The sequence below is a fragment of the Phytophthora infestans genome, genomic scaffold (assembly GCF_000142945.1).
Source record: "Phytophthora infestans T30-4 supercont1.13 genomic scaffold, whole genome shotgun sequence".
Taxonomy (NCBI): Eukaryota; Oomycota; class Peronosporomycetes; order Peronosporales; family Peronosporaceae; genus Phytophthora; species Phytophthora infestans.
Window position 1 is genome coordinate 2,068,207 of NW_003303746.1, and position 24,183 is coordinate 2,092,389.

Genomic DNA, 24,183 nt, shown 5'->3' on the forward strand with positions numbered 1-24,183 from the left:
AAGTTATGCTGTCACTTCTTGAGAGATGTTGCGGTGTCCCCGGGCAGGCGAGAAGCAGCCCATGAGCTGCGTGCTGTCGACGTGCAAGCAGAAATGAGGTTGCGCTGTCGTGGGGAGCGACAGGAGTGGAGGAAAGTGCGCGCCCGAGACGTCGGTTTTGATGCGGTTTGGCGTGGTATCTTGCCCGAGTGGTCTAAGGGGGCGGACTTAAGATCCGCTAGACATACCAGTCTGCGTGGGTTCAAACCCCACAGATACCAAAGCTATCCTTCTACACCTTGTGGTGTTGTGTGCGGCGCAGCGTGTAATCGCGCTGTGCGACTTGAGAAGGATGTGTGCTGCTGCACTTTGCCATCGGTAATTTATTTTCCTCACGAGCCAGAGACATGGGCCACCTGGTACTTTATGGCTGATGACCCTGTGTGGGTGAGCTGGACGCGTGATTTGCTAGGGACTGATGTCGGACAGATTGGGTGTGGGAGAAGTTATGGTGTCACTTCTTGAGAGATGTTGCGGTGTTCCCAGGCAGGCGAGAAGCAGCCCATGAGCTGCGTGCTGTCGACGTGCAAGGATAAATGAGGTTGCGTTGTCGTGGAGAGCGCCAGGAGTGGAGGAAAGTGCGCGCCCGACACGTCGGTTTTGAAGCGGTTTGGCGTGGTATCTTGCCCGAGTGGTCTAAGGGGGCGGACTTAAGATCCGCTAGACATACCAGTCTGCGTGGGTTCAAACCCCACAGATACCAAAGCTATCCTTCTACACCTTGTGGTGTTGTGTGCGGCGCAGCGTGTAATCGCGCTGTGCGACTTGAGAAGGATGTGTGCTGCTGCACTTTGCCATCGGTAATTTATTTTCCTCACGAGCCAGAGACATGGGCCACCTGGTACTTTATGGCTGATGACCCTGTGTGGGTGAGCTGGACGCGTGATTTGCTAGGGACTGATGTCGGACAGATTGGGTGTGGGAGAAGTTATGGTGTCACTTCTTGAGAGATGTTGCGGTGTTCCCAGGCAGGCGAGAAGCAGCCCATGAGCTGCGTGCTGTCGACGTGCAAGGATAAATGAGGTTGCGTTGTCGTGGAGAGCGCCAGGAGTGGAGGAAAGTGCGCGCCCGACACGTCGGTTTTGATGCGGTTTGGCGTGGTATCTTGCCCGAGTGGTCTAAGGGGGCGGACTTAAGATCCGCTAGACATACCAGTCTGCGTGGGTTCAAACCCCACAGATATCAAAGCTATCCTTCTACACCTTGTGGTGTTGTGTGCGGCGCAGCGTGTAATCGCGCTGTGCGACTTGAGAAGGATGTGTGCTGCTGCACTTTGCCATCGGTAATTTATTTTCCTCACGAGCCAGAGACATGGACCACCTGGTACTTTATGGCTGATGACCCTGTGTGGGTGAGCTGGACGCGTGATTTGCTAGGGACTGATGTCGGACAGATTGGGTGTGGGAGAAGGTACGGTGTCACTTCTTGAGAGATGTTGCGGTGTCCCCGGGCAGGCGAGAAGCAGCCTATGAGCTGCGTGCTGTCGACGTGCAAGGATAAATGAGGTTGCGCTGTCGTGGGGAGCGCCAGGAGTGGAGGAAAGTGCGCGTCCGAGACGTCGGTTTTGATGCGGTTTGGCGTGGTATCTTGCCCGAGTGGTCTAAGGGGGCGGACTTAAGATCCGCTAGACATACCAGTCTGCGTGGGTTCAAACCCCACAGATACCAAAACCTATCCTTTTACACCTTGTGGTGTTGTGTGCGGCGCAGCGTGTAATCACGCTGTGCGACTTGAGAAGGATGTGTGCTGCTGCACTTTGCCATCGGTAATTTATTTTCCTCACGAGCCAGAGACATGGGCCACCTGGTAATTTATGGCTGATGACCCTGTGTGGGTGAGCTGGACGCGTGATTTGCTAGGGACTGATGTCGGACAGATTGGGTGTGGGAGAAGGTACGGTGTCACTTCTTGAGAGATGTTGCGGTGTCCCCGGGCAGGCGAGAAGCAGCCCATGAGCTGCGTGCTGTCGACGTGCAAGGATAAATGAGGTTGCGCTGTCGTGGTAAGCGCCAGGCGTGGAGGAAAGTGCGCGTCCGAGACGTCGGTTTTGATGCGGTTTGGCGTGATATCTTGCCCGAGTGGTCTAAGGGGGCGGACTTAAGATCCGCTAGACATACCAGTCTGCGTGGGTTCAAACCCCACAGATACCAAAGCTATCCTTCTACACCTTGTGGTGTTGTGTGCAGCGCAGCGTGTATTCGCGCTGTGCGACTTGAGAAGGATGTGTGCTGCTGCACTTTGCCATCGGTAATTTATTTTCCTCACGAGCCAGAGACATGGGCCACCTGGTACTTTATGGCTGATGACCCTGTGTGGGTGAGCTGGACGCGTGATTTGCTAGGGACTGATGTCGGACAGATTGGGTGTGGGAGAAGTTATGCTGTCACTTCTTGAGAGATGTTGCGGTGTTCCCAGGCAGGCGAGAAGCAGCCCATGAGCTGCGTGCTGTCGACGTGCAAGCAGAAATGAGGTTGCGCTGTCGTGGGGAGCGCCAGGAGTGGAGGAAAGTGCGCGTCCGAGACGTCGGTTTTGATGCGGTTTGGCGTGGTATCTTGCCCGAGTGGTCTAAGGGGGCGGACTTAAGATCCGCTAGACATACCAGTCTGCGTGGGTTCAAACCCCACAGATACCAAAGCTATCCTTCTACACCTTGTGGTGCTGTGTGCGGCGCAGCGTGTATTCGCGCTGTGCGACTTGAGAAGGATGTGTGCTGCTGCACTTTGCCATCGGTAATTTATTTTCCTCACGAGCCAGAGACATGGGCCACCTGGTAATATATGGCTGATGACCCTGTGTGGGTGAGCTGGACGCGTGATTTGCTAGGGACTGATGTCGGACAGATTGGGTGTGGGAGAAGTTATGCTGTCACTTCTTGAGAGATGTTGCGGTGTCCCCGGGCAGGCGAGAAGCAGCCCATGAGCTGCGTGCTGTCGACGTGCAAGCAGAAATGAGGTTGCGCTGTCGTGGTAAGCGCCAGGCGTGGAGGAAAGTGCGCGTCCGAGACGTCGGTTTTGATGCGGTTTGGCGTGATATCTTGCCCGAGTGGTCTAAGGGGGCGGACTTAAGATCCGCTAGACATACCAGTCTGCGTGGGTTCAAACCCCACAGATACCAAAGCTATCCTTCTACACCTTGTGGTGTTGTGTGCGGCGCAGCGTGTATTCGCGCTGTGCGACTTGAGAAGGATGTGTGCTGCTGCACTTTGCCATCGGTAATTTATTTTCCTCACGAGCCAGAGACATGGGCCACCTGGTAATTTATGGCTGATGACCCTGTGTGGGTGAGCTGGACGCGTGATTTGCTAGGGACTGATGTCGGACAGATTGGGTGTGGGAGAAGTTATGCTGTCACTTCTTGAGAGATGTTGCGGTGTCCCCGGGCAGGCGAGAAGCAGCCCATGAGCTGCGTGCTGTCGACGTGCAAGCAGAAATGAGGTTGCGCTGTCGTGGGGAGCGCCAGGAGTGGAGGAAGTGCTCGTCCGAGACGTCGGTTTTGAAGCGGTTTGGCGTGATATCTTGCCCGAGTGGTCTAAGGGGGCGGACTTAAGATCCGCTAGACATACCAGTCTGCGTGGGTTCAAACCCCACAGATACCAAAGCTATCCTTCTACACCTTGTGGTGTTGTGTGCGGCGCAGCGTGTATTCGCGCTGTGCGACTTGTGAAGGATGTGTGCTGCTGCACTTTGCCATCGGTAATTTATTTTCCTCACGAGCCAGAGACATGGGCCACCTGGTACTTTATGGCTGATGACCCTGTGTGGGTGAGCTGGACGCGTGATTTGCTAGGGACTGATGTCGGACAGATTGGGTGTGGGAGAAGTTATGCTGTCACTTCTTGAGAGATGTTGCGGTGTCCCCGGGCAGGCGAGAAGCAGCCCATGAGCTGCGTGCTGTCGACGTGCAAGTATAAATGAGGTCGCGCTGTCGTGGTAAGCGCCAGGAGTGGAGGAAAGTGCTCGTCCAAGACGTCGGTTTTGATGCGGTTTGGCGTGATATCTTGCCCGAGTGGTCTAAGGGGGCGGACTTAAGATCCGCTAGACATACCAGTCTGCGTGGGTTCAAACCCCACAGATACCAAAGCTATCCTTCTACACCTTGTGGTGTTGTGTGCGGCGCAGCGTGTATTCGCGCTGTGCGACTTGTGAAGGATGTGTGCTGCTGCACTTTGCCATCGGTAATTTATTTTCCTCACGAGCCAGAGACATGGGCCACCTGGTAATTTATGGCTGATGACCCTGTGTGGGTGAGCTGGACGCGTGATTTGCTAGGGACTGATGTCGGACAGATTGGGTGTGGGAGAAGTTATGGTGTCACTTCTTGAGAGATGTTGCGGTGTCCCCGGGCAGGCGAGAAGCAGCCCATGAGCTGCGTGCTGTCGACGTGCAAGTATAAATGAGGTCGCGCTGTCGTGGTAAGCGCCAGGAGTGGAGGAAAGTGCGCGCCCGACACGTCGGTTTTGATGCGGTTTGGCGTGGTATCTTGCCCGAGTGGTCTAAGGGGGCGGACTTAAGATCCGCTAGACATACCAGTCTGCGTGGGCTCAAACCCCACAGATACCAAAGCTATCCTTCTACACCTTGTGGTGTTGTGTGCGGCGCAGCGTGTAATCGCGCTGTGCGACTTGAGAAGGATGCGGCTGCTGCACTTTGCCATCGGTAATTTATTTTCCTCACGAGCCAGAGACATGGGCCACCTGGTAATTTATGGCTGATGACCCTGTGTGGGTGAGCTGGACGCGTGATTTGCTAGGGACTGATGTCGGACAGATTGGGTGTGGGAGAAGTTATGGTGTCACTTCTTGAGAGATGTTGCGGTGTCCCCGGGCAGGCGAGAAGCAGCCCATGAGCTGCGTGCTGTCGACGTGCAAGTATAAATGAGGTTGCGCTGTCGTGGGGAGCGCCAGGAGTGGAGGAAAGTGCTCGTCCGAGACGTCGGTTTTGATGCGGTTTGGCGTGGTATCTTGCCCGAGTGGTCTAAGGGGGCGGACTTAAGATCCGCTAGACATACCAGTCTGCGTGGGTTCAAACCCCACAGATACCAAAGCTATCCTTCTACACCTTGTGGTGTTGTGTGCGGCGCAGCGTGTATTCGCGCTGTGCGACTTGAGAAGGATGTGTGCTGCTGCACTTTGCCATCGGTAATTTATTTTCCTCACGAGCCAGAGACATGGGCCACCTGGTACTTTATGGCTGATGACCCTGTGTGGGTGAGCTGGACGCGTGATTTGCTAGGGACTGATGTCGGACAGATTGGGTGTGGGAGAAGGTATGGTGTCACTTCTTGAGAGATGTTGCGGTGTCCCCGGGCAGGCGAGAAGCAGCCCATGAGCTGCGTGCTGTCGACGTGCAAGCAGAAATGAGGTTGCGCTGTCGTGGGGAGCGCCAGGAGTGGAGGAAAGTGCTCGTCCGAGACGTCGGTTTTGATGCGATTTGGCGTGGTATCTTGCCCGAGTGGTCTAAGGGGGCGGACTTAAGATCCGCTAGACATACCAGTCTGCGTGGGTTCAAACCCCACAGATACCAAAGCTATCCTTCTACACCTTGTGGTGTTGTGTGCGGCGCAGCGTGTATTCGCGCTGTGCGACTTGAGAAGGATGTGTGCTGCTGCACTTTGCCATCGGTAATTTATTTTCCTCACGAGCCAGAGACATGGGCCACCTTGTTAATATATGGCTGATGACCCTGTGTGGGGTGAGCTGGACGCGTGATTTGCTAGAGACTGATGTCGGACAGATTGGGGTGTGGGAGAAGGTATGGTGTCACTTCTTGAGAGATGTTGCGGTGTTCCCAGGCAGGCGAGAAGCAGCCCATGAGCTGCGTGCTGTCGACGTGCAAGCAGAAATGAGGTTGCGCTGTCGTGGTAAGCGCCAGGCGTGGAGGAAAGTGCGCGTCCGAGACGTCGGTTTTGATGCGGTTTGGCGTGATATCTTGCCCGAGTGGTCTAAGGGGGCGGACTTAAGATCCGCTAGACATACCAGTCTGCGTGGGCTCAAACCCCACAGATACCAAAGCTATCCTTCTACACCTTGTGGTGTTGTGTGCGGCGCAGCGTGTATTCACGCTGTGCGACTTGTGAAGGATGTGTGCTGCTGCACTTTGCCATCGGTAATTTATTTTCCTCACGAGCCAGAGACATGGGCCACCTGGTAATTTATGGCTGATGACCCTGTGTGGGTGAGCTGGACGCGTGATTTGCTAGGGACTGATGTCGGACAGATTGGGTGTGGGAGAAGGTATGGTGTCACTTCTTGAGAGATGTTGCGGTGTCCCCGGGCAGGCGAGAAGCAGCCTATGAGCTGCGTGCTGTCGACGTGCAAGTACAAATGAGGTTGCGCTGTCGTGGGGAGCGCCAGGAGTGGAGGAAAGTGCGCGTCCGAGACGTCGGTTTTGATGCGGTTTGGCGTGGTATCTTGCCCGAGTGGTCTAAGGGGGCGGACTTAAGATCCGCTAGACATACCAGTCTGCGTGGGTTCAAACCCCACAGATACCAAAGCTATCCTTCTACACCTTGTGGTGTTGTGTGCGGCGCAGCGTGTATTCGCGCTGTGCGACTTGAGAAGGATGTGTGCTGCTGCACTTTGCCATCGGTAATTTATTTTCCTCACGAGCCAGAGACATGGGCCACCTGGTACTTTATGGCTGATGACCCTGTGTGGGTGAGCTGGACGCGTGATTTGCTAGGGACTGATGTCGGACAGATTGGGTGTGGGAGAAGTTATGCTGTCACTTCTTGAGAGATGTTGCGGTGTTCCCAGGCAGGCGAGAAGCAGCCCATGAGCTGCGTGCTGTCGACGTGCAAGCAGAAATGAGGTTGCGCTGTCGTGGGGAGCGCCAGGAGTGGAGGAAAGTGCTCGTCCGAGACGTCGGTTTTGAAGCGGTTTGGCGTGGTATCTTGCCCGAGTGGTCTAAGGGGGCGGACTTAAGATCCGCTAGACATACCAGTCTGCGTGGGTTCAAACCCCACAGATACCAAAGCTATCCTTCTACACCTTGTGGTGTTGTGTGCAGCGCAGCGTGTATTCGCGCTGTGCGACTTGAGAAGGATGTGTGCTGCTGCACTTTGCCATCGGTAATTTATTTTCCTCACGAGCCAGAGACATGGGCCACCTGGTAATTTATGGCTGATGACCCTGTGTGGGTGAGCTGGACGCGTGATTTGCTAGGGACTGATGTCGGACAGATTGGGTGTGGGAGAAGGTATGGTGTCACTTCTTGAGAGATGTTGCGGTGTTCCCCGGGCAGGCGAGAAGCAGCCCATGAGCTGCGTGCTGTCGACGTGCAAGGATAAATGAGGTTGCGCTGTCGTGGGGAGCGCCAGGAGTGGAGGAAAGTGCTCGTCCGAGACGTCGGTTTTGATGCGGTTTGGCGTGGTATCTTGCCCGAGTGGTCTAAGGGGGCGGACTTAAGATCCGCTAGACATACCAGTCTGCGTGGGTTCAAACCCCACAGATACCAAAGCTATCCTTCTACACCTTGTGGTGTTGTGTGCGGCGCAGCGTGTATTCGCGCTGTGCGACTTGAGAAGGATGTGTGCTGCTGCACTTTGCCATCGGTAATTTATTTTCCTCACGAGCCAGAGACATGGGCCACCTGGTAATTTATGGCTGATGACCCTGTGTGGGTGAGCTGGACGCGTGATTTGCTAGGGACTGATGTCGGACAGATTGGGTGTGGGAGAAGGTATGGTGTCACTTCTTGAGAGATGTTGCGGTGTCCCCGGGCAGGCGAGAAGCAGCCCATGAGCTGCGTGCTGTCGACGTGCAAGCAGAAATGAGGTTGCGCTGTCGTGGTAAGCGCCAGGAGTGGAGGAAAGTGCTCGTCCGAGACGTCGGTTTTGATGCGGTTTGGCGTGATATCTTGCCCGAGCGGTCTAAGGGGGCGGACTTAAGATCCGCTAGACATACCAGTCTGCGTGGGTTCAAACCCCACAGATACCAAAGCTATCCCTCTACACCTTGTGGTGTTGTGTGCGGCGCAGCGTGTATTCGCGCTGTGCGACTTGAGAAGGATGTGTGCTGCTGCACTTTGCCATCGGTAATTTATTTTCCTCACGAGCCAGAGACATGGGCCACCTGGTACTTTATGGCTGATGACCCTGTGTGGGTGAGCTGGACGCGTGATTTGCTAGGGACTGATGTCGGACAGATTGGGTGTGGGAGAAGGTATGGTGTCACTTCTTGAGAGATGTTGCGGTGTCCCCGGGCAGGCGAGAAGCAGCCTATGAGCTGCGTGCTGTCGACGTGCAAGGATAAATGAGGTTGCGCTGTCGTGGGGAGCGCCAGGAGTGGAGGAAAGTGCGCGTCCGAGACGTCGGTTTTGAAGCGGTTTGGCGTGGTATCTTGCCCGAGTGGTCTAAGGGGGCGGACTTAAGATCCGCTAGACATACCAGTCTGCGTGGGTTCAAACCCCACAGATACCAAAGCTATCCTTCTACACCTTGTGGTGTTGTGTGCGGCGCAGCGTGTATTCGCGCTGTGCGACTTGTGAAGGATGTGTGCTGCTGCACTTTGCCATCGGTAATTTATTTTCCTCACGAGTCAGAGACATGGGCCACCTGGTAATTTATGGCTGATGACCCTGTGTGGGTGAGCTGGGTGACTTATAGTTTGTATTAAACCCAAACTTTATCTACCTATAAATATACTCAGTTTACAATCTACCTTATTTAGGTCAGTTCGCTCTCTTTTAAGGTCACTTCGCTCTCTTTTAAATAAAGAGTGGACCTGTGAACTGCCGTTCACTGAGAGTTTGTATACTCTCGGAAGATAACTTCCTCTATTATATTAATAGCGCGCTGTGTGACCCCGTCACTTAAAGCCTGAGTTCCAGAAGCTAAAGTTCTATAATCAGAGAACTTTAGCTTAGGAGGAGCGATTATCTGGATAAAATCTGTATAAATGACGTATATATTACCGATCGACATTTCAGTAATTTATTTCAGTGGAATAACGCGACCGCTATTCAACTGGAATATATTTCCGTACGAAGAAAATTCTAATTGCAAAGCCTAAGTTATTCCAGAAACTAAAGTTCTCTGATAACGTTAGGTGGTGTCTAACGAAAGCATTAAGATTGGGGTAAGGTTTACTACATGTATAAGCTGACTGCGTTCGCATAATGAACGACGTGCTTATTCCGAGTCCTCCTCGTCCACGGTGCGTCGCTTCTTGTGGCTGCGGATAACCATCTCCTCCTCTTCATCGTCCTCACCTTCGCCCACACCAGCGTCGTTGTCACTGTCAGATCTCTCACCTTCACGCTCACGCTCGAGTTCACGTTGGCGTTGGCTGCTGCGGTACTCGTCAAAGCCGCCGCCAGGTACCGGGCGACGGACGCCATGCTTTCGGTGCACCGCTGAGCTTTTACGCTTACCAAACTGCTCCTTGATGGCACCCACGTGCTCATCGTCGTCGTAGTCGATGGCATCGTAGCCCTCCTCTAAGAACTGAGCATCCATGCGCGAAGAGCGCTCGCGATCGTACTCGTAACCCTGACGCGCCTTCTTACGGTTCTGCAGGCGTAGCTTTTCGTCCGTGATCTTGACACGCTGCTCCTGTTCACGCTCGCCATCGAGCTCAGAGATGTACTCCTTGAGCTTCTGTACACTCTTGTTGTGCTTGGCGCGCATGGACATGGTGAGACTTCTGTGGGACTTGCTAGCTGTAGTCATGGGACGGATCGTGAACTTTTCCTTAAGCCGTGCATGACACTCCAACACACTCTCCTGTCCTGGGACCACATCGTCACTGTCCTGGAAGTGCGGACTATCACTCGCCATCTCGTTCACGAATAGGAACGAATTGGCCAGTTTCTGACGAGACAGCGTCAACGCCTCCTTGCCTACAAACATGGAGAACGTGCCGTCCTCCCACTGCACCAGTTTAGAGTTGGATTCGCGCAGCGGTAGCTTGGTCTTGTCGTCCAGCAGCACGCGGCCGGTAGCAGGGTCGCGTTTGTAGCGCCAGCGCACGTAGTTACGGTACAGTGTTTCGTCCGATGGGTTGTCCATCTCGGCTCGAATTGCCTCCTTAGTGTACGGCTCTGGCACGAGACGCAAGATATTGGGCATCTTGCTGATAAAGTACTTGGCAGTCTTGGGGGCCTTGGGAGTCTTGGGCAGCCACATGTTGTCTGAGTAGCCATTGTCTCCGTCACCTCCTCCGGATGCACTGCGGTCTCCGGCTTCATCACCGAAGAGATCCTCATTGCTGCGTCCTCCGTCACGGGCTGGTGATTCCTTGACTCCTCTGAACAGTCATAACATTAAATCTCAATAACCGACTAGAGGGAGATCAACTGTAGCAACTCGATGAGACGTACGAGGCCTTAAATTCTTCCTCCTCCGAGTCGTAGTCTGATCCGAAGAGATCCTCCATCTCCTTGTCTTTCTCTTCCTTTTTGGGGGATAACGCTCCTTTTTTCTCAACCCTCTCCTTATTGTCATCTTCTTCCTCGTCGCTGTCGTCGCTGAAGAGTTTGTCCGGGTCTACGGGCTTGCTGCTGCTACAAGCATCGCCGCTTGACTTGAGTGAGGACCCGCCAAGGTCAAACTCGTCCTCGCTGCTACTGCTGCTGCCCGACTGAGCCTCCGGGGACGACGCCATGACAAAGCTTGGCTGCGAGTACCGGTAGTCACTCTACTGGGTGATTAAAAATCTCGAGAATTTGGGTAACCTTAGCAGAATGGTACCGATTATGGGTACAGTTCACTTTCTGCCTCAATTGCTGCAAGCAGACATTTCTTGGTGACTATGGAGCAGATCATGCAGATGCAAGACGATATCCACAAGCTCAAGAAGCTGATGGACTCGGTATTCGACAAGATGTAGGTGCTGCGGCTATACCGCCGATCGATGCAGCGCTTCAGCGCTGGTGTGCGAGAAACAAATATGGTTGCAAATTCTAACTGCTCAATCACTACGTGACTTGTGGCAGCGAGAACCAGTCGGAGCAGTGTCCGTACGATACCGCCGATGCCTACAGTGAGTACTGGCCCTGGTACTTGGGTGCTGATGCATACGATGTGCTGACTTTGGGTGTTGTGATGGCGCTTGCAGCGGATAAGGACCGGATCGTTGAGATGCTTAATCGTCTGAGCTCCAGGGTGGGTCTACGACAACTTGTTACCTTATTGGCAATGCAAAAAAGCTGAAAAGGCTGGTGCGGTGTACTTCATAGATGGCCGACGCTGACATGTCGAACCTTACTGCGACGCCGACGAAGGACGCCACACCGGAGGACATCGCGGTACGATGCTACCTAGACTACAGTAGACACCCGCGAATACTAACTGACATGTTTGTTGCTTTTTGATCGCAACAGGAGCTGAAGCAGGGCATCAACCGCATCGAGGCAGAGCGTCAGAACATCAATCGCCGTGCTGGCGCATCGCTCAAGGGGGTCTTGTAATATATTCACGGGCGAGGGTGCTGCTATTCACAACGATGCCTGACCAGCCTTGCTAATCTGTTAGCGTACCGGTACTGCTGCCCCCACCACTAAGCTCAAATGTATCTGAATTAGCAACCTCGATCTTATCGCTCCATCCGCCTACTGGGTCGTCCACCAAGCTACTCGTTAAAGTCGAACTCATGCGAGTTGGCCCATATATCGTTGGTGATCGCCTTCACGTCCTCCTTGTGGACACCGCCATTGAGCGATCGCTTCGGCGACTGAGATGCCGGGGGAGGCGACCCAAGCTTGCTACGCTTGACTGCCCGATCCAGAGCGTCGTGTTTGGCGAGCTCCTCGTGTGCCACCTCCTCTGCGATCTGTTCCCACAGTCCAGTTGTCTTCAAGTAGATCTCCAGAGCAGAGGCACTCTCGAAACGATCTTCACCAGACACGGCTGTCTTCGGGTTGGCGCTGGGCTTGAAGTAGTCGTACTCAAATCGCCCAGGTCGGTAATACCAGCCTCGTCCAATGAGCTTCTTCAAAACTGTACCAAATTTCATCTTGGGCAGTCTGGAAAACCTCTTCTCGAGTTCAGCAGCCTCTGCCGCCTCAGCAGCTTCAACTTCAGCCTGATAGAGACTTTGCGAGGAAGGAGGAGGGTTACTGGAAGTCTTCTTAGGAGCCTTCTTGGACTTTTTAGACTTCGGAGCAGGTGCGTGAGGCGTCAACACCTTAGTCGGAGGCCCATAAAGTGCAAGGTTGCGCTTCCGTGCCGCTTGCTGCTCCAATCGCTGGTGGTGTCTCTCCAGAGCCTTTTCGCGCTCTTCATCCACCACCAGGTCGTGCTCTTGTCGAAGTTCATCCTCGATGCGCTTCCACGTGCCACTCACCTTCAAGAAATCCTCAAAGTCAGCCTGCGACTGGAAGTAATTGACATTAAGCTCCTTGGTCGCCTCTGTGTACGTGGGGGAGAAGTAATCATACTCGAAGACTCCGTTCTTGTGGTACCATCCCTCATCCTGCAGTTTTGCGTACACAATTCCAAACGAGCATCTGAATTCGGGAGCGACGAAGTTGAAATCATCTCCCTTGCTGACTTCCTCCACGACTGCTTTCTTCTTCTTCTTTGTTGCGGATTTCTTCGCGCTGGGTTTAGCTGTCTTCGCCTTCTTATTGGACGACGAGCTCTTCGACGTCTTAGATGTGGACGACGAAAGTTTGCGCTTGGCACTGGAAGAGCCTGGGCCAGGCGATACGTGCTTAGGAGTGACGAACTTGGCACTCGACGATGACGACGGGGTAGCCCGTTTAGCACTCTTCACGGCTGGCGACGGGGTCTTGAACAAAGAGGTCTTGGCTTTCTTCGGAGCAGACGCAGGTGCCGGCTGTACACGTGGTGCGAAGGAAATGACCTGGTGACCCTCAGCAGAGTCACCCAGTTCAATTTCACCCACTTCAACGGCCAGACATTTCAGCACAGCACGCTTTTTATTCTGGAAAACTGTCTCGTTCGGTAGGAAGTTCTCAAATTTGGTGTTGGGCTTGACGTACCACGTCTCGACGCCACACGTCATAGTGAACCATCCAAACTCCTTCTGCACTATAGGCCAGAGCATTTCCCAGAGCTCTTTATCCTCGTTATCCACGGTTTTCTCGCCCGCGAGCTGAATGAACTTCCAGCAAGCCTTGATCTTCGAGTCGAACACGTTAATGTTGGGCTTAAAGTTGAAGAATTGCACACCCGGCATGGCGCAGAACAGCGTGTTCATACCTTGGGCAATCTGCCACCCACCGGTCTCCACCAGCTTGGAGACGGCGGGAAACACCTTGGTGAACTTGCCTTCCGCACCTTCAGCTCGGAACTCTTCAGGCGTCTCGTCTTCAGCCGCCTCCTCCGCTTCCGTTAGTCTCTCTACAATGGGGGCGGGAACAACAGGAGGTTTCGAAGCCTTCAATGGCGACGATCGCAGCTTCGCAGGAGAGCGAGCTTTAAAGGGAGATCGCATTTTGGCTGGTGACGAGCGGGCCTTTACAGGGGACGACTGCACTTTGGCCGGAGATGAGCGAGCCTTCACAGGCGACGAACGCACCTTACCAGGAGATGAACGGACTTTAGCAGGAGACGATCGGACCTTGGCGGGCGACTCGCTCACCTTGACGGGCGACCGGGTGGTCGCAGGGCTCATTGGAGGCTGCTTCTCAGCTTCCGCCACCTCCTCGCCCATGCGTTCCTCCTGCGCCAGCACTTGTGTGGTTGGGTAGTCCATGTCTTGATCGGGCTCGTCCTCCGAGCTGCTGCCGCTGGAAGTGCTCGAGTTGTCCTCGCGCTTCTCTTCCTGCTGCGCTGCGGCCTCCGCCTCGATGTCCGCAAGCGTCTTGTGTGGTCCCCGGCGCACACTGACGTCGACGTGAGAGTCAAAGGCGCTCGTGTCGTGGAAGCTTCCAGTCAGGAGGTCCATCGGGTCCATGACGGCCAGCAGATATATATAGCGCTGGATGAGCTCTCCACGGGACTGTGTGTAAGTAAATAAGGCACATAAACCTGTCCAAACCGATCACCGCAGATTCAAACGATCAGAACGCGCGCCAAAACTGCGCGCGCATTCCTTCCCGCATTCCGCATCCAAAGCGCAACACTCAGCAGCATTTAAAGCTAAGGGATCGATCGTTAGCATGACGCCTACCGACTGTGACGCGACGGCGCTGCACTGGGTCAAGCTGCGCACTATGCAGGTCTTCTGGCCCGCATGCGTGTATAAGAGCTACTCGGCCGCTGTGGCGCACACGCACGACGTGTTGTCGCTGCGTAACGACAAACCCGCGCTGGATGCCGAGGACCGCCTCCTCTACTTCTTCGGCGTGGGCCCGCGAGCCTGCCACGTGGTAGCGACGGGCTCTGCGCCCAACCTTCAGCTGTGCGTGGTACACGAAGACGACCTCACACTGGAGCCCTGGATGACCGCCGGGGACTTCCCCGAGCTCTGTGATAAGCACCAAATACCCGAGGATATCGTCACACGCGCACAGAACAACGCATGCTTTCTACGTGCCTGCGAGGAGGTCTCGACATTCGCTCGTGACGTGCACACCGACGAGCAGGCTAGCGAGCTGTTCGTGACGTTTTTGACAATGGCCAAGAAGGCCCACGAGACCGGCAAGGCTGTCGTAGTGCGAGAGATCATCCCATCGCCTGCGAAGGCACCGGAGAAGACAAAGAAGACGAAGCAGAAGGTCGTGGAGGAGAAGAAGTCAGCCGACGTGTACAAGCTACTCAAGACGCCGGCCATGACAGCGATGGTGGCGAAGTGCTGGCAGCAGATGCTGGAGACTGGCTGGGAGACGATGACACAGGGCGACGGACAGGTGCTGTACAAGATGCCAGGCACGAGCTTCTTCGATTTTGTCCCGAACGTCAACCTCTTCGACTCGCTCGAGAAGGCTTGTGGACGGTACTTGAGCGACTGGGTCAAGTCAACGGCTGTTGACGACTCTAGTGAGGATTTCTCCGAGCTGACGGAGTTCCTGTGGCCCATGGCGGCGGGGAGTGGCTGGGAGAGCATGGTGACAAACACCGAGACGCTGTACAAGAAGGCAGACTTGCCGTTCGACCAATGGGTACCCAATGTGACGATCTTCCGCTCTAAATCTCAAGCCGTGGCCAAGTATCTGGAGGAGTGCGGACTTATTAGCTCCACTAGCGACAACACCTGTGAAACGCAGGACATTGTGGAAGATGCTGCTGACTCGGACGTCGAGATGGAGGAGCCGGAAGAGTCTGACGCTGAGAGCGAGGAAGAATTGAGTCAAATGGCTGAGGTTGAGTCCGATGACGGTGACGAATCTGCGAGCGAAGAGGAAGATGCCGAGCAGGACAACCAAGAAGAAGAGGATGTTCCTGCTGCTCCTGCGAAGAAGACAGCACGTAAAAAGACTGTGGCAAAGGCCTCGACCAAGCCGCAACCCACCAAGACTGTCGCGAAGCAACCAGCTAAGCCAGCCAACCAGGTGCAGAAAAAGCCGAAGCCAGATATCCCTCCGTTCAAGATGGCGTTCGGAAAGCTTGAGAGCGAGCTGAAGCGCCGTGGATGGTACTGGAAGAATGGAGGTCTGCAGTGGAACTACTACCAGCCTTACTGCAAGTCAAAGGACAAAAAAACTCTTATCGCTAACGAGGACTACTTCTGTGGTCGGGAGCAGCTTGAAGCGTATTTGGAGCGCAGTGGCGAGTTCGAGCATATTTGCAGAAAGCTCGAAGACGATCACATCAGCCAATATTTCACTGGAAGTGACAGCGAAGATGACCAAGTCGAAGTGAAGACCTCAGTAAAGCCCCCAGCCCGTACCAAGAAGCATACGCCAAAGCCAGCCCCCAAGCGAAGCGTCCGTGGTCGATCCAAATCTGTGAGTCGCTTCCGACGTGCTCGCTCCAAGTCAACAGCTCGGGGATCTGCTGGCTTGTCGTCCCAAACTACACTTGCAGAGGTCAAATTCGGCGAGATTTGGCGTGTTCTGTCGGACGATGGCTGGCATTACCGCTATGGTGTCCTCGAATGCGACTACTTTAAGCCTCACTGCGCCACCATCAAGGACGGCGTTCCAGGAATCGACTACTTTCAGACGAAGGACCAATTGATCGAGTACTTGCAAACCAGTGGACTCTGGGACAAGACGGCAGCGCGTGTGCGAGCTGAAGCTGCTATGGACTCGGACGAATTCATGGAGGATAGTGATCCCGAGACGGCAACCCCCGTCCAGAAGAGAAAGCGCGAGGAAAGCACCCCTGCCCCACAGCGTGAAGCCAAGAAACAAAAGGATGCTTTCCAAACTCCAATTGACAAGCGATTGGCAACAGCAGATCTCAGTGACGATGAAGACATGGATACCATTTCACCTGATGCTGCAGGAGTGAAGAGCAAGGAGAACAACGGAACCGGTCGACAGCCACTCCGCAATCTCGCAAACAGTTTCACTCCGTCGCCAAGTGCCGCAACGAAGGAAAAAAGCTTGCAGCGTCCTGGTGGCAATGACGCTGCGATGAAGTCTGCGAAGGAGCCTCCCGGTTCCTTGATTCAAAGCGCCATCCTGAAGCTCACGTCGTCGTATATCCCAACCAAGCTCCGTCACCGCGAGAAGGAGTTCGCAGAGATTTACAAGTTCTTCGCTGATTGCTTTAACGGAGAGGAGAAGACCAGTTTGTATATCTCTGGAGCACCAGGGTGCGGCAAAACTGCTCTGTTGAAGGCGACTCAATCGGAGATTGACGAACTCTACCAGGTAAGACTGCGGTGGTAGCTGGTTCGACTGTTTATTTGATGAACTAACTTAATTGTGTGTTTTGCAACGATAGGAATGCTGTTCTGAGCAAGCAAAGGAGCCTGTTCGTTGCCATGTCAACGCCATGGCTCTTGCTGACTCGTCAGCTCTTTTCTGTAAACTCGCGGGAGCTCTTACGAAGAAGTCGTTCTCAGCAGGAAACGAGGCTTTCGAAGCTATCGAGCGCGCCACAAACCGCGAGCTCAAGTCCTCCAAGACGATGATCCTCATCCTGGACGAGATCGATATTCTTCTCAAGAACAACGGCATCGAGAACGACCTGTGTAGACTCTTTGAGCTTGCTCACCGGCCTTCCAATAGCTTCCTCCTCGTCGGCATTGCAAACCAGGTGGACTTCACTGAGCGTCACTTGCCGTTGCTACAGCAACGACTGCCGAACTGTTCGCCACGGGTTGTCATCTTTGAGCCGTACAGCCACCATACTATCGAGCAGATTCTGACCGACCGTCTTGGAGGACAAACTGCGGCAGCGAAGATGGTAAGTCCGCATGGTATCTCCTTCTTGGCTCGGAAGATCGCGTCGACGACCGGAGATATCCGACTAGCAGTCGACACCTGTCGTCGCGTTCTGCAGCACAAGATGGAACAAACCGGCAAGGAGAACTCGGAGAACCCGTCGGAGGATGAATTGGGACGCCCGCTGCCCCTTACGGACATGCTGCGTATCATCAAGCACGCGTTGGAGTCCAAGAGTGCGCTAGTGATCCGTTCACTGCCGCGCAACCTGCAGATGATTCTGTTCGCTTCTACTCGACTGCTCATTGTGGCAGCAAACCGCGTTGCTGCGAATGGAAACAAGAACACGCCGCTCTTGAGTGTCGACGAGCTGTACTCCTGTTACTGCGAGGTGAGCAAGGACGCAGGAGTCTTCAAGCCTTTGTCAGAACGCGACTTTAGGACCGCGCTGGACACACTGGGAGAGGAAGGCCTCATCGCCGAGGCGGAGCTGAGGAAACACCTGATCAAGCTTCTGTTCAGCACCAGCGAGCTGCTGCAGAGCTTCCGTAAGGACCCGTTCTTCTCGCGACTTGTATAACCGTGATGGGTGTCGTACTTCCGTTTACAGAGCTTGAAGATATTAACACCTCATAATACTATGCTTTTTGCACGTTTAACGAAGTATTACTTTTTCGATGGAGACACACGCCTGTCCACAGTTCAGCGGAGGAAGCTGGAGACACCCAGATCCATGGATACCTTTCGGGCTTGAAGCGAGTGTTTCTGAACCGTGTAGAGTCATGTGAGTAGGACCTTGTATCCTCTGCTCATCCAACCCTCTCTCTTCAACGAGTCGTTGTGCAGCTCTGCGTCGGAAACGAAGTATGCATTGCATACTATGCAATAATCGATAGACGAAGCGAGTAGGTTGGGGGTGGATGATAATAATCAAAATCGTGGTAAATTAGTGGATCTACATATCTATCGATACAACACGGGCCATCTACGCCGAGTGGCCGCTGTGGGTGGAGTAATATACTTGTGGTGTTTTGGCTTGAAGAGAAGCCTGATTTATAACTTGACGCTCGGCATGATTGCTTCCCACACTCCCGTCCTTGTAGGAAACACTGCCAGCGTTTTCTTTTTAGTTGTTGAGCACGGAGCGAAGCCAATGCTTGAGCGATGTGTGCGTGTTGGACTTGGCGATGAAGATCCGCTCGTTGTTCTTGCTGTTCTTACTGTCGCCGTTCCATGATCGACTGCGAGCCAATTGCGCATCTGCGTCTTTAGAATTTGATGCCGACTCGAAGGATTCTCCACTAGAAACCGTCAGCTTGTGCTCAGAGGAACTCGACGTCAAAATGGGTTGCTGAGTGCTGGCGTTACGGGATAGAAGCAGCTTGACGGTCTGGAACTGACTCATGCGACTGGCCTTGAGCAGCGGCGACTCGTTGTCTGCCGTCATAGCATCCACGTTAGCTCCATGGTCCAGTAAACACGCAGCGACTGCTGTGTTGCCTCGCTGAGACGCCAAATGGAGGGCCGTACAGCGATCGTGAGTCACGCCGTCCACCGGTACCTTACCAACTTCCAGCAACAATTTCACACACGCTAGTTGGTTCTCCTGAGCAGCGATATGCAGTGGCGTCTCACCACCGGGACCCACCGCTGTACACTTGGCCCCTTTCTCCAGCAGAGACTGTACCACAACCTCTTGACCACGAGCACATGCCAAGTACAGAGGTGGAATGCCGCTTCCGTCTCTTGCATGAACATCAGCACCCATCTTGATCAACAGAAGAACGGTCTTAGCGCTGCCATTCTTCACTGCTGCATGCAGTAGCGAGCTCTGTGAGGTCTTGTCGCGTGCTTCAAGCAGCAGTCGGAGGTCGTACATCTTGGTCAAACACTTAATCAGACGATAATCCGGCAAGTTGACGGCGTCGAACGCACACTTGACCACATTCTGCTTAGAAACGGTGTTCTTGCCTTCGCCCAAAAGGACGCGAATCAGCTCTGGGTGTTTAACTGCCGCAGCGGAACAGGCCTTCTGCAACGTAGAGCTGGAGATCAGCGGCACGTAGACACGTTCATTGGCTTCCGCTCCTTTCTTATGGAAAAGGTGATGCACTGGACTGGCCTTCTTCTTGACATCCGCATTGGCAAAGTTCACAAGGGTACGGACCACATCCTCATGACCGTGGCTAGCTGCCATCACCAACGCGTCCTCGTCAATCCGAGCGCCGTACTGCATCAATAGCTCCAATATATCGCACTTGCGGTTCTTGCAAGCAATACTCAAGCAAGTCTGCTGTTTCCGCTTGCGCGTAAACATTGGGTCGATACTGCGTCTCCTGTGGTTGCGAATATGGGCGGACAGAGTCTGCTTCGCTCCGGGCTTCGCGCTGCCTGCACTGTTGGGATCTGCGTGGCGCTTGAGCAACAATTTGACTATCCTAAGGTCACCCGCTTCACAGGCCACTTCGAGTGGCGTACGGCCACATGCACAGCTTGAGTTTACGAGCTTAATCAGGTCTGCACCGAAATAGAAGCTCAGTAAATGCTTGAGCGCCTGTAGCTCGGCTCTCCTGCAAACAGCGTGGATGGGAGACTGCATGTCCTTGACGTCGTCCGAGGGCTTTAAGCTCTGACAGCTGCACTGATTGCTGAAGCTCTGTTCAAGCTCCTGTTCAGGTTCCGTCTGCATGAACGAGACCTTCTTTTTCTTCTTTAGCTTTTCCTTGGGCGCCTCGCTATCCTCACTGCATGTGGCGCTGCGTTCCAGTGTCTGCAAGTTCACGCTGGCTGACGTGGACCGATTGCGCAGGATGGAGGTGGGGCTAGAGTTGCGTGGAGGAGACTCTAACGTCACGGGCTCGGGGGCTGTACGGAAGGCCTGACGCAGCTCGATGGTCTGGTGCTCAAAGTCCACACAATGACGCTGTCGCGAGAGCTCAGCGCGCCGTGGGGCGTTGAGTATGCTGCTGGCCGCTTCGACGTCACGCATAGGCCGTAGTTTCGTTTGTGAAGACGGTAGAACGTCGAGGTCGTCGCCCAATACGAGCTGGAGCTGCATGCTATGTTTATTCCTCCGCTAAAATCCGTCCCACTTTTCTAGAAGAACGGTATTAGGCACAGAATGCAGTCTGCGCTGATGGAAGTGGACACTACAACGACGCTAGTGGTGTGCACGAGGCACGCGGGTGCTGGCTGGGAAATTGCGAAATGCGATGGCCGGCGACCAGTGTGAAGCTTACGCCAGGCCGCACTGTTGTATCTCGGATGGTTTTTTTGCATTGTTTTTGGAGCTTCGTTTCAGTGTACTAACTGGACCCGCAGAGTGAATTTCACTGTGAAAAGTGGCCATACGGAAAATAAAGCAAATGACCCCTTCGGGACTTCTCCCGCCCCAAGCGCACTGCGTTGCACCCTACTAGCGACACGAAGACGGCAATAAAAAAAAGGAACTCCTCGGAAGCGTACATGTACCACATGACAACAATACCATTGCACATTTTGACAAGCAAAGTGCATTATTTTTAAACAGGGGAATTAGCCTCAACGCTGAAGCCGGTGACTCGGTTTCACTATGTCTTGTCGCCTGTCTCCAACTTCAGTTGAAGACATTGCACAAGTAAATCTGCCAAAACCAAATGGGCAACACGAAGGTTGGTGGACTTACATCCGTGTTTTGGGGCTCGCTGGCCTCTCTCCTGAGGTACAGAGAGATAAAACTGCAGCCGTTTTGGCTGGACGGCTGTAGGTGCTGTTGGAAAATTGTAAGGTGCTGCTGAGCCGCCTGAACTGACGTGTATACCAGTAAATCCGACCGGTGTACTCTCCGGAGAAAGCGAGAGAATGGTTGACCGAACGGGGTTGTCCTCTTGTCGTAGTGGCACTGCCACTGGCAGCCTCGGTGAACCCGTATGGCCATCACGAGCGATTGTCTGTCGTGCTATCGTTCCGCAGGACACGAACACGAACCGAGTGCATGGACACAACACGTTGTCACTTCAACTTCGATGAGGTCACTTTAGGGCTGTTATCAGGCTATAACTACTGCTTTTGCCGGGTGCCGAAGCCATGGGCAACTTGCGGAGACGATGCACTTAAGCTTGAGTTCTGGGAGGAAAGCGGTTACCGCGATATCCGGAAGGATGACGCCGACTCGGCACTGTCGAGGCAGAAGGTGGCAGACTGATGCTGACAAGTTGGAACATATGCACGATCTCCGTCTATTAATAAGGTAGACGCGTACATATCTGCGATACACCAGGCTTACGAAGATACATGTTCTTCAGTGAAGCAGGTACAATACACTAACACCGGCTTCATCCCGACTCATGAGGCTTGCGCCGCGATGACGACCAAGCCTGTCCGTCTGGACTTGAATGCTTGCTACGACGAGCTGTTGGTCATCATCATCTTGCCTGTCGCTTGGCGCTCACCACTTAGATGTCAGTGAAGCCGTGTCAGAGTTCCACCTTGCGTTGGCGGAACACTCCTGTGAGACCCAGCCTGCGCCGAAGTAGACATGTCGTGTTTATAATACAATGCATTAATCCTGGTAGTGCTACGAGTAGTTTAATTGTGCAAACACCAATAGTAGGTACCGATTCATTACACATTTCAAATGAGAAGGTCTTATTTTCCTGCCAATTTGTATAAACTTTACAGGTTTAAGACCGAACAATATCAATAACAGATGCAGTGGATTGGCTATAATTATTAAGGCAGATGATTCCATTTATATCTCTCCGTTTCGATCTCCAATCATGAAGCACCGCAAGACTTACAGCAGCAAGGAGAAAATGGAGTTCGAGAAGGAGGCGACATAGGCGAGAAAAATGGCATTCCTGTCCGAAACGTCACGATCTCATCGACGCGGTGGTTCGTGCGAGCGGAATTAATACTATCAGCTAGGAAAAAGCTCTTCAAATGGCTACATTAGCATGGACAAGTTGCAACTTTGAGCAAAATATTTTTTTGGCTTTCGTAGCTTAGTTGTGGGATTTCCCGTTGAATCATGTAAAACTGCACGAGAAACTCCACAAATTTTAGCACAACTGCCCGCCTTAAAACAGCTTCCTGGTTAAGATACATGGAAACAGTGCAGCACGACATCTTACTGCCACCTGCTCGTCAGCGCAAGCAGAGTAGAAAACAAAAAACAAAGACAGTAGCAGGTAGACTGTTAACACGCGAGATGTTCCAGCAACCAGACCAACCCTCCGAGCCAATGACCCAGAATGAAAAACGAAACACAGCTAAGAGTAAGAGAGCTTCAAGTAAACCATCGAGGGAACAGCACCACGAGGAGTAGAAGCAGGAGCATGAGCACGACCACCAGCGCGTACAGAGCCAGGATCAGCGGTATGAGATGGAGCTAAATGCAGAAGTGTCAACCCAACAAACAGTTCTGAATGTGGTAAGGTTGTAGATTTTTTTTTTTTTTTAATTCACTTCATTCATTGATCGTTCTCGTGATTATCATTTATAAAGCTCAAATCGGAATTTGCAGAAATTCCAGTGTACGTATGAGAACGTACATAAAACGTCGTCGTCCTTACTAAACTCAAGTCAAATTTGGACTTAAACTGGCACATCTGCAAAATGGGCTCGAACTTTAAGCCGCTACTACAAGGTAAAAAATAGTTCATTCACGTTACTCTGCACCACAATTCACTGTTGAAATCCTGATGGTTACAGACGTGTTTGTAAAACGATCGCTTTCGATGTCGGTGACAATTTATGCGCTCTCAAACTCAGCCTTCTGTCACGGACTTAAACTGGCAGTTTACCTTAGCTCACTTTACGTAAATGCAAGATGTTTTCTTAATAATTTTTTCTCGGTTTTCTTACACAGCTAGGTGTTGTGCAAAAGTATCAACATTAATAGTAGATCTTAGTAGCTGTAAAGAGGTCTGTAAACAAAGCTATCGGGGCTGTTGAGGTGTGTGTCGATCGCACGTAGCGCCGCCAGGCAGCGTGGCATCATCCGTCTACCTCTAGCCCTTGCTCGGTAGAAGCTGCAGTGGGTTCAAGGCCTTGCTGCTGCCACTTGACACAGCATCGAGACGCTGAGGCTAAAAATAAAATTTATATGGATATCTTGGTCTAATGAGAATTGATTGGTAGATTCTAAATCTGCAAATAAATAACTTGTGCTGCGACTGTGGAAAATAAATATCTGCATCAGGTGTGTGCGAAGCGCAAAGTGAGTTTGCGTCGGTGACACCGGTTTGAAGACAGCTGTAACGGGGTTACATGGTGTGGAACACACAGGGGTACGAAGTACCCGGAGAGTTAACAAACTCTCAGTACATAAGTTGGAGAGTTAACAAGGTCTCTCAGTACGTTGGCTGAAAGCCACACGTTATGCATTTGATTAGGTTTAACTATGCTAGATAGTTAAAGAGATACATTTACCCCTAGGCGGCTTGGCCGCAATAATAGTAAATAAAACGCTTCTGGTTTTGAAGCATAAAAGTTAAGGTGTTAACTTTGAGCCCTGGTCTTGGGCTGTAAGTGTCCTTTGGATAAGGAACTTAGTATTAGTGACTCTTTGAGTCGAACGTCTTCCTCTGACGCTAAAGCTACGGCAGCCCCGCTGCACTTGGTAGCACTTGTAGTCAATCCCGCTCCTGAGTCGGTTGACTATATCCTCTGCGAGGATGGAACACCCCGTGTTCGCGAATTTGCCCCCGGCGCAGCAGGACGCGCTTACTAAGCTTATGTCCTTGCTTGGCCCGGAGGGCGTGGCTCATCTTGCATCGCAAGGTCCAGAGGCGGTCACTGCCAGGCTGGAATCGTTCTCCCGCTACGAGAACGCGCTCTTGGAGCATGTCCAAGAGAAGATGAGCGCCGCAACGGCGGCGGCGTCGATGACGCGTGAAGAGTCTATGAGACTGAAACCGCTCATGGTGAGCGTAAAAACCTTCGAGGGGAAGGATGGAGAGAATCTCCTTCTCTGGACCCG

At 53.1% G+C, this 24,183-nt stretch overlaps 5 protein-coding genes across 5 annotated transcripts; 2 read left to right on the top strand and 3 right to left on the bottom strand.

Moving 5' to 3' along the window:
• Nucleotides 1-9,168: 9,168 nt before the first annotated feature.
• PITG_08452 (uncharacterized protein) lies at nt 9,169-10,661 on the bottom strand (the record flags this gene model as incomplete). The annotated part of the gene is made up of 2 exons (XM_002903786.1): nt 9,169-10,285; nt 10,359-10,661. 2 exons carry the CDS (start codon nt 10,640-10,642, stop codon nt 9,169-9,171), a joined length of 1,401 nt encoding a protein of 466 aa, XP_002903832.1.
• Nucleotides 10,662-10,761: 100 nt separating this feature from the next.
• Nucleotides 10,762-11,568, top strand: PITG_08453 (uncharacterized protein; the record flags this gene model as incomplete). Its single annotated transcript, XM_002903787.1, has 5 exons — nt 10,762-10,863; nt 10,974-11,020; nt 11,096-11,142; nt 11,217-11,285; nt 11,361-11,568. 5 exons carry the CDS (start codon nt 10,790-10,792, stop codon nt 11,445-11,447), a joined length of 324 nt encoding a protein of 107 aa, XP_002903833.1.
• Nucleotides 11,569-11,608: 40 nt separating this feature from the next.
• On the bottom strand, nt 11,609-13,927 carry PITG_08454 (uncharacterized protein; the record flags this gene model as incomplete). The annotated part of the gene is made up of 1 exon (XM_002903788.1): nt 11,609-13,927. One exon carries the CDS (start codon nt 13,898-13,900, stop codon nt 11,609-11,611), a length of 2,292 nt encoding a protein of 763 aa, XP_002903834.1.
• Nucleotides 13,928-14,058: 131 nt separating this feature from the next.
• On the top strand, nt 14,059-17,802 carry PITG_08455 (uncharacterized protein; the record flags this gene model as incomplete). The annotated part of the gene is made up of 5 exons (XM_002903789.1): nt 14,059-14,597; nt 14,673-15,651; nt 15,745-16,405; nt 16,508-16,706; nt 16,780-17,802. 5 exons carry the CDS (start codon nt 14,160-14,162, stop codon nt 17,800-17,802), a joined length of 3,300 nt encoding a protein of 1,099 aa, XP_002903835.1.
• Nucleotides 17,803-18,348: 546 nt separating this feature from the next.
• PITG_08456 (ankyrin-like protein) lies at nt 18,349-20,280 on the bottom strand (the record flags this gene model as incomplete). The annotated part of the gene is made up of 3 exons (XM_002903790.1): nt 18,349-18,433; nt 18,509-19,938; nt 20,005-20,280. The coding sequence occupies 3 exons, from the start codon at nt 20,278-20,280 to the stop codon at nt 18,349-18,351; spliced, it is 1,791 nt and encodes a 596-aa protein (XP_002903836.1).
• Between the last annotated feature and the right edge of the window lie 3,903 nt (nt 20,281-24,183).